At 38.2% G+C, this 9659-nt stretch overlaps 1 protein-coding gene across 1 annotated transcript; it reads left to right on the top strand.

Moving 5' to 3' along the window:
- Positions 1-1157: 1157 nt before the first annotated feature.
- On the top strand, positions 1158-7872 carry zgc:103559. Its single transcript, XM_023264970.3, has 11 exons — positions 1158-1369; positions 1528-1679; positions 2933-3047; positions 3134-3280; positions 3399-3444; positions 3818-3911; positions 4002-4188; positions 4294-4432; positions 7123-7295; positions 7485-7517; positions 7605-7872. The coding sequence occupies exons 1-11, from the start codon at positions 1220-1222 to the stop codon at positions 7752-7754; spliced, it is 1386 nt and encodes a 461-aa protein (XP_023120738.2). The 5' UTR covers positions 1158-1219; the 3' UTR covers positions 7755-7872.
- The last annotated feature ends 1787 nt before the right edge of the window (positions 7873-9659 follow it).

Below are 9659 nucleotides of genomic sequence, written 5' to 3'. Positions count from 1 at the left end.
TTTCTGTTGAGATAATGGATCATTTGCAATGAAATGAAACCATATGACAAGTTTAGATGGAAAAATCAGCAATTGGTGGAACTCATACTCTGCTTTTTGCACTGCATCATGCAATTATCATTTGCACCACTGTGTTTATAGCAATTATCATTTTTGCACTATGTTTATATATTCCTTTCTAGCTGTACATTTCTGTATACATTGTTAGATTTAATTTTATTACTACTATATTTTCCTCCCTGTTCCTCTTTCTATAGCTTCTTTATTGTTTATTATTCTCTTCCATATTCCTAGGGTGACACCAACAGCCGAAACCAAATTCCTTGTGTGTTGTGTACTTACTTGACCATTAAAGCAGATTCTGATTCATACACAATCCACACAGAGATTTTTGTAAGAGGACAAAAATGTTGGAAACCACTGCGTCAGTGTTCACCTATACAGTATAGTGTATTTTAAAAGCTTGTGATATTACCCGTTGCAGAAACTCTTAATCTTAAAAGTAACTAAAGCTGTCAGATAAATCTAGGGAAGAAGAGGCAGAAAGTAACATAAAATTGAGTAAATATTTGGAGTTACATTCCAGTGCTGAGAACCAGTATAGTACTTTTACTTTTTATCCGTGTTTTTTTTCCAGCAGTTATGTGTTTTATAGTCTATTTGTCTTGAAATGTAATCTTTCTCTGCAACCCTTGAACTGTGGTATGCCATGAGATTGTATGTTGGGTAATGTTTTCCACCCACATTGTGTCCCAATTCCACATATGCACATATTCTAAACAGATTCTGTAAATGAAATCAGATCAAAGATGCTGGCATGCATATTAAATGTGTATCATGTTTAACTGCTGTTGAGGGATGATGTTGATATATATTATTGGCTAATACGCAGCAGAATGGAGAAAAATTAAAGCTACTACCATCCAATTTGTTATTACTAATGTTTCTGTCCACACCACAACTCCAAAAGCTTTTCCCCTCACCACAAGTCGCACTGACACATTTCTCAGTCTCATGTTTTGGTCTTGACACTTCAAACTGCTGTGCATGACTGAACCTGAAATCCAGCATGTCACACAGCCAACAAAAAGTCAACAAGCCCGTTCAGTCGGGGGCGGTGCCTCAGTTTGAGGCCACTGAACTGCCAAGATTATATCAGGAGTGCAGAAGCAGAGTGAGTAGAGCCTGCTACACTCACTAACAGTCAATAAAAGCAGACATGGAGCTCGGATCAGCGGTTAGTGCTGTTAGAAGTAAGAGAGTGCTGATTGGTGATGAACTCCGTCCTGCTGTCATAGTAATAGAAGATGGGAAAATACATCAAATAGTGTCACACAGCAGCAGGTTTTCTGAGGACGATGGCTGTGAGGTAAGCTGGCTCTCACTGCTCTGACATTTTGGATACGCCCCCTGGTGGAAGGCAAACTGATGTATATGTCTGTAAGGTTAGAAAGGCAGAGGCATTCATACTACACTCCTAATGTATTTTCATTGATGCTGTTATCCTGAAACCCCATGTGGCTGCAGGTGTTGGATGTGGGTGACAGTGTGGTGATGCCAGGAATTGTAGATTGCCATGTTCATGTGAATGAGCCGGGTCGCACCTCCTGGGAGGGTTTCTGGACCGCAACAAGGGCTGCTGCAGCTGGAGGGGTGACAACTATTGTGGACATGCCACTGTAAGTTGCAGACTTTCCCATCCAGAAATCAATCATTGCCCACTGTCTGACCTCACAGGGTCACTGATCAAAGGTAAAATCTGCAGATTATGAAATAAATGTAAACAAAGACAAACATCAGATGGATCTGAGAGTTCCATTCATGATTTGGTTTAAAAAAACAAAAAGATTGCACCATAAGTGAAGATAAATAAAGTAAATAACCTAATTTATCTATCCAAAATAGGACGTGTATAAACTCTAATGTGACAGAAAATGTCCTTAAAGAGAAAAGAGAGGCTACAAAGAGATGCAAAATGTTCAAAATGAGATGTAAAGGAGGGATACAAAATGACTCAAAAGAGAGAATGGCTTCAGAGAAATGCAAAAGGACCAAAATGTGACCAACAATGTGTGACCGAGGTTAAATGCAAATCCAAACTGTGACACAAATAAGATGCAAAATAGCCTTAAAAAAACCACAAAAAAAACCCCTCATGATACAAAATCATCAAAATTTAAAGACAAATGACCAAAATATGACACAAAAAAGCTACAAAAGGACCAATTTAAGCTATAAAATAGCCTAAATGTCTTATACAATGCATTTAAATGGGCATGTCTTCCATGAGTGATACTGTGTTGTAAAACTGGTACTAGCCAAATTTTGTAAGTGTCTAATGGAGTAAAAGTACTGCAAAAGTTTCTGTCTTGTAAGTTATAAATCTGTTGGTCAGGAGTTAGCCACTTTTATGATAGATAATGACACAAAATTCATTTTTTCCATGTTAAAATAAAATATTTCCACATTTTTACGATTAGTGTATTAATAAATGTATAAAAGTACATAATTGCAACTTTGTTTTTATTAAGCTACTGTGTTGTTTTCGGCTTTTGTTGCTGCTCTTCTGCTTTGGCTTTTAGCTAGTTTTTGTCTTTGCTAAGCTAGCATGCTACATAAAAGGTGTACATCTTGGACCAAAAGGGCTGCCCGATTTTGTTCTGTTATACAGTAAATAATTTGAGAAAAGTAAGTCAAACAAAATGACTACCTGACTTCCTTCAAAGAGGAGACTATTTTCTCAACTGCCAAGCTAAACAATTGGACAAATCTGCTTTTAGCCAAAACATTTCACGGTTAAAATGATTTTAGTTCAGTAAAGATTCTCTTAAAATTAAGATGTTTTGTTTTTTAAAGATGTGAATGAGTGCTGGAAAAATTCTAAATTGTTAGTATCAATGTTTTTGTTGTGTTTCTGATTAAACTTCCAAAGGAACAGCATCCCTCCAACTACAACACTTAGCAATTTTCATGAGAAGCTGCGGGAGGCGACGGGGCAGTGTTTTGTGGACACGGCCTTCTGGGGAGGAGTGATCCCCAGCAATCAGGTACAGTTTAACGGCTGTGACAAAATGAACACTATTACAGCCTAGTTTTACTGAATTAGCACCAAAAAATGACTGTCTCCTTACAGCTTGAGCTCCGGCCCATGATCCAGGCCGGAGTCGCCGGGTTCAAGTGTTTCCTGATCCACAGTGGGGTGGATGAGTTCCCCCATGTGGTCGACTATGATCTGCACACAGCCATGAAGCAGCTGCAAGGCACAGGAAGTGTCCTCCTGGTAACTCACAAAATGCAACATCTTCTATAACATACAACACTTGTGTGATTTCTGCTGATTATTTTACCTACAAGTTCAGATAAAGTATTGAAACTGAAAGACCTTTTGTCTCCTCTAGTTTCACGCAGAGAGGGAGGTTGAGAAACCAACAGAGGAGACTGGTGGTAAAAATAATTTTACACTGTTATATATTGCTTGAAGAGAAGTAATATGTTAAGGGCTGGGAAGCATTTTTAAAAATCATATATATATATATATATATATATATATATATATATATATATATATATATATATATATATATATATATATATATATATATATATATATATATATATATATATATATATATATATATAAATATATACTATCTGCTAATACAAGATCCAAAATCAAGGTTCATGAAAGAACATTTTAATATTATACTGATATACAGCCCTAATCTTGTATTGATGCCATACAACTGTGAGAAAGGGGATCATTTTTTAATTAATTATAGCGCTAATATTGTACTTGTCACACCTCTCCCCATGTTAGACCCATCTCAGTACTCCACCTTTCTGCAGTCCAGGCCAGATATCATGGAGACAGAAGCTATTCGCATCGTCACAGAACTCTGCCTGCAGTACCAGTGAGAACATCAGCCAGCTACTAAAACAACCAAAATGTCCTATTTCTGTGTAAGATTTGCGTTAGTAGCAGCTACCTTTTTCTGCCAAAGGGTGCGGTGCCACATAGTTCACTTATCCTCTGCAAAGCCTCTGGAACTGATCCAGAAAGCCCGTCAAGCCGGAGCCCCCCTGACAGTGGAGACAACCCACCACTATCTCAGCCTGTGTGCAGAAAACATACCGGCAGGGGCCACACAGTTCAAGTGCTGCCCTCCCATCAGGGGATCTATTAACCGGGTAAACAGACCAGGATGTACAGAAAATGCAATGCTGACTGTTTTCAGTCAACATTAAAAACTCACTTTATTTATTCTAACTATTTGCCTGGTTCTGTCCCTCCAGGAGCAGTTATGGTCGGCACTGAAGTCCGGACAGATTGACATGGTGGTGTCTGATCACTCCCCCTGCACCCCCGATCTGAAGAAACTGGACAGTGGAGACTTCACTCAAGCCTGGGGAGGAATTTCTTCTTTACAGTTTGGTATTTACTCATGACAAACACACATGTTGAAAAGGTCTTGTCCTGTGGGTGGTATTACCTCCATTGATTTTGGATTGTTAAATTCAAACTAGTGCTGCAAATAACCATTATTTTTTTACTGTCAATTTATGTGTGGATTATTTTCTCAATTAATCGAATAGTTGTTCAGTTCATAAAATGTCAGAAATGAATGAAACATGTCAGTCTTTCCTGACTCCCAAAATGACAACTGTTTTGTCCACAACCCAAACATATTCACTTAACTGTCATACAGGAGGAACGAAATTAGAAAATGTTGAAATGTAGGAAGCTGGAATCAGAGAATTTAGATAATAACTGAGATTGATTAATTGATTATCAAAATAGTTGCTGATTCAATTAATAGTTGAAAACTAATTGCTAACCATTGCAGGTCTAATTCAAACTATATTACTAAGTATTGTGCTACCTTCTAGTGCAGTGAAAAGTTGAAGCAACCAGCCATTATTTTGGATAACTAATTGTCAAAATCATTCAATGTACTCAACATCAAGCTCCCCAAAATGTCCCAGAATGCATTGTGGTCACTGATAGGAGGGGTTTCCACAATGCTGTGTACATGTCATATTCTAGAGACTTTAACTACAGCAGGAGAGTACAAGAGATGCAAAGCACCTGACAGCAGTCTACAAGTTGGTGGAAAGAATGCAGAATTGTAAACAAAAGTGTGACAAAAGTTCATCATAACCAACATGTTTGTCAAATCAGATTTAAGGTTTCATATTAACAAGAGATAAAAAATGCGTTAGATGTAGCTGTGCTGTTCCTCTCAGCTCTGCAGAGCATTTTAGCTTTTCTTCAGCTCACTGCTTTGGTTTTACAGCCTGCAACTTTCTGGTTTTGGTTCAGTCTTAATGTTCAACCTCATTTCCAGCTGCAGCAGATTCGCTGCTCGACCCCAACAAGCTGGTGAACACTGTGGAGCATTTAGCAGCTAGAAAGAGAACAACCGGTGTCGCTCTCACCGGAGCTAAAAGAAGAGTCAATATTGGACTTAGACTTGCAGGTGGCCAGAACCATGAAGCGAGATGAACGCTGATGTTGGTCACTGTCTGCTGGATGGAGCAAATGTTTGCCAACGTCTTCGTCATATTGACTCAGTAAGGTGATAACATGTCAGTGTTGCCTTTACAACTTTTTCTATGGCCATCTATCAGATCTAGTTAATGAAAAAAGCGATACAGTTTGCTTATTGCTGGCTGTACTTTTTAAAAAAGTATATCGGAAAATGTGCTATGTGATAAAAAAAAAAACCTCTTCAGACTTCTTCAATATTAATCTACATGTTGCATTTAACTATGAACTACTGTATTTTACTTTTGGAGAATCATCATGTTGACCAGCTGTGAATGCAGAATCAACAGAGCAGCAGCTAATAAAATTAATGATGCAAACTAATCGGCACACCTAAATCCCATTTGTCTCTAGATGATATACTGTCCAATATATTAATGATGCATGATGATATTGGCACATTTACTGATAAAGGATTTAAAATGAAATACTGGCATCTGCCCAAAATAAACACCGACAGACAGATGACACCTGTCAGGCCAAAAATGTAACACAAATATAGCTTGTTTTACATGTAATTTGAAAGGATTTTCCTGTCTTGCTCTTTAAATGTGCAAATTTGAAAGGTATTTTATTATATTTTTATTTTATTTCTTGCCAGTGGGCCTTAATGCTGTGAGTAAGCATAATAACTATAGGAGAAAAGAAATTTTAAAATGAATATGGCAAAAACTTGTGCAAATATCTGTCTTGGAAATAGGAAAACTAATTATACAATATCTGATATTAGTAAAAATCCAATATTGTGCATCTCAAGAGCAAACAGTGTTGCAGGCACAACACTAATTCATGCTTGTTCATTAGTTTAACTGAATCAAACATTGATTTATTATTTGTTACAGTCTTAAAAAGCTACCCTGGGAGGAGAATGTAGCTTTTGTTACAGCCACAAATAGTAAGCAGACTTTCTTCAACAGTTGTAGTATGTTTGATGTGATGTTATCATGCTATATCTCAAAACTGAGTGACGTATCTTTGCTTTAGGTGAATACCACATGGGTTCAAACACTCTGAGCAGCAAGTTTCTGGTTTTGTTTCTCATTGGTCCAATTTTCTGCATGTCATTTCCCAACATTCTCAGTCTCTTTCCACTGTTTTCTATCAAATAAAGGTAGAAAGTAACTAAAAAGTCACTCTAAAATGTTCGTTCTACTAGGGAGGGATCTGAGACACGCAGTGGCCGAATGATTTCTGGTGACACTTTTAAACATCACTCATAAGGGTTTTGTGTCTGAATTTACATTCAAATGAGTGTTTTAATTTTTGACTATAAAAGTCTCTGAGCTGTGATTGCACCAGCGCTCCAGAGCTGCTGTCACTGCGATGACAGTTTTCCTATCATTCAAAAAAAACATGGATGACTCTCACCCACAGTGGGCAAAGTTCACAGGAAGGTAAATAAGAAATGAGTTTTAAAGCCAATCATTTACTGTTATGTTGCAGTGAAACTGGTCAAAGTCTGACACTGACACAGACTGATGAATGCAGGAGTGAAAAATCTCTGCAAAGCTGTTCATATTTGATGGGTGTCAGCTCTGTTGTCTGTGAGCTTCCTTAATGTTCTCATCATTTTTCAGGCCTGCCTCTGTTCTGGAGCTCAGCCAGTAAAAGAGGCTTTCAGCTGTCTGATGTTGTGAGGCTCCTCAGCAGAAAAACTGCTCAGCTCTGCGGTCTGGACAGCCGGAAGGGAAGCCTGGCACCCGGCTATGATGCCGACTTGGTCGTATGGGACCCAGAGAGAGAATTTGAGGTTAGTATGAGGAATCCCATCAGCTTTTTTTATGGGATGAAGTGCATTAAATCAATTAAATGGGTCAGTAAGCCGTGACACTGAACCAGAAGCAGGACCTCCCTATTTTTAATTCCCTTCTGTGACAAGTCATAAAGCTCTGATCAAACCTTCAATCAGCTATTTCAGTGTTTCTGTGTTCCTTCACAGATTCAAGAAGGAAGCATCCATCATAAAAACAAGGTAAAGAAAATTATTACATGGGTAAATTCATTCAATAAATTGAGCACTGATTTTTGTTTGATTGATTTTGTGACTGTGTATTTGCAGTTAACTCCTTACCTCGGCCTCAGCCTGCATGGAGTTGTGTGTTCCACCATCCTGAGGGGTCGGCTGGTGTACAGAGACGGAATCTTCTGCCCCAAACCTCTGGGGACGCATCTCCTCATCCCCCCGAAGACAAATCAAGCCCAGCTGTGAAGCATAACAGCAGGCTCTAATGATAATAAACCTTATTATGTTTACCAACTCTAATGATAAGAGTGCACCATATTGCTTTCTTAATTTTGCCTACACCTAATAAATGCTTTTAATTATATTTTATTATCTTATATAAGAAATCTAATTTGTAATAGAACTGTGAACACTTGCTGGTTTAACAGAAATCCATTTAATGATCTGATAATAGTGTCTGGAAATAGATTTAAGGGCCAATTAACAACCTGAATATGTAAAACTCAAGTTACTGAACTTATAACTGCAAAGAAAACAGGGTCATGTTTGAGTCTTTACCATTGGGTAGGAATTGGACACAAAATTACATAAACAAGACCCAGAAAGCTGCATGTACAGTTTAAACCAAAACCACAAAAAACACTGAAAGTTCTCCTGATCTTGAGTGTTTGCTACAGGAGATAATAAACACTCCTGTCATTTTTTGTTCCTGGCTTTTGAGATGAAGTTAACAGACAGTGATTGTGTTATTAATGGGACTCAGTTGCAATTTTAATTACACAGTAAACATATTGTGTTTTAGTAACCAGGCCATACTTTATAATAATATGCATCTACATGCTTAAATTTGGTTTCAGTAAGATATTTTCCCACAAATTATTCCATATCAAAAAAAACAAAACAAAACATATGACTCCATTCCATATCTGGAGTAAAACTCCTCAGCTGTTAAAGAGTCTGAACTTGTTGTTTAAACACTGTTATGCAGCATATTGGGGCTAAGCATTTAATGAAACACTGCTTTATATATACTACCCTCATTCGCTAAAGGTGGCCGCTCTGTTGAAGAAAAAACTCTTCAGAGTGACCAAGAACAGTTAAACTTTGTGAAACAGCCACCTACATTGAGCTACCACAACGTTAAACCACTGAGAGATTTAGTAAATCACATTGATTATTGCGTTAAAATGACACCTGTCAAGGTTTAGGATATATAACACAGCAAGCGAGCAGTCAGTTCTTCAAGTTTATGTATTTGAAGGAGCAGAAATAATCAGCATGAGGTTCTGAGAGACTATAACACACTGTGACAGCCAGATTTCTGGGTCTCCAAAATAACAGGCCTTGCCGGGTGTTCCTGGTATGTCAGGGTTAGTACCAACCAAATGTGGTTCTAGGAAGGACAACAGGGTTATGGACACCCAAGACTCATTGGTGAATGTGGGGAGTGAAGGCTGGCCATGTGATTTGATTCCACAGAAGAGCTACATTGACAGAAAGGTGTCAGAACACACAGAGCATAATTTTGTTGCGTATGAGGATGTATCAGTGTCCATCGTGACTCCTGTCCACCACTGAGAACATCTATAACACAATGGACATGTGAGCATCAGAATTAGACCAAAGAGCAACAGAAGAAGGAACCCTGGTCTGATGAATCATATTTCCTTTTACATCATATGGACGTCATTTACCAGGGGAAGAGGAAGCGTGATGCTCTGAGCAACGTTCTGCTAAGAAGCTTTGGGCACTGCATTAATGTGGATGATAATTTGACGCCTACTCAAACAACCCTTCAGGGTAGCAGTATTCCCTGATAGCAGCGGCCTCTTTTAGCAGGATGACGCTTACTGCCACACTGCAAACATTGCTCTGGAGCAGTTTGAGGAACATGACAAGAGTTCAAAGCTCCACCTTGCAACTTCCAGGACTTCAAGAATCTGCTGCTAATGTAATGATACCACAGGACACCTTCAGAGGTCCAAGCTTTGACGTATCCAAACTATTTTGGATGTGAATCTACATGATATTAGACAGGTGGTTGGAATGCTGTAGCTGGTCGGTATATAAAAACTGGTGTAATTTTTTCATTTTGCCCTTCAAAGGATTTAACCAATTTTCCAACACAGTCAAAATATTAACGAGAAGTCT

This window comes from Amphiprion ocellaris, chromosome 2 (genome assembly GCF_022539595.1).
Source record: "Amphiprion ocellaris isolate individual 3 ecotype Okinawa chromosome 2, ASM2253959v1, whole genome shotgun sequence".
Taxonomy (NCBI): domain Eukaryota; kingdom Metazoa; phylum Chordata; class Actinopteri; family Pomacentridae; genus Amphiprion; species Amphiprion ocellaris.
The sequence above is the reverse complement of the archived record's forward strand: the minus strand, read 5'-3'. Positions and strand labels throughout refer to the sequence as shown.

What these genes read in the sequence shown, in the direction of transcription:
- zgc:103559 (XM_023264970.3), top strand. Translation starts at nt 1,220, where the DNA reads ATGGAGCTCGGATCAGCGGTTAGTGCTGTTAGAAGTAAGAGAGTGCTG. An exon ending in GAACTCTGCCTGCAGTACCA is followed by an intron (nt 3,912 to 4,001) that starts GTGAGAACATCA and finishes TTTCTGCCAAAG; the next exon opens with GGTGCGGTGCCACATAGTTC. An exon ending in GCATCCATCATAAAAACAAG is followed by an intron (nt 7,518 to 7,604) that starts GTAAAGAAAATT and finishes GTGTATTTGCAG; the next exon opens with TTAACTCCTTACCTCGGCCT.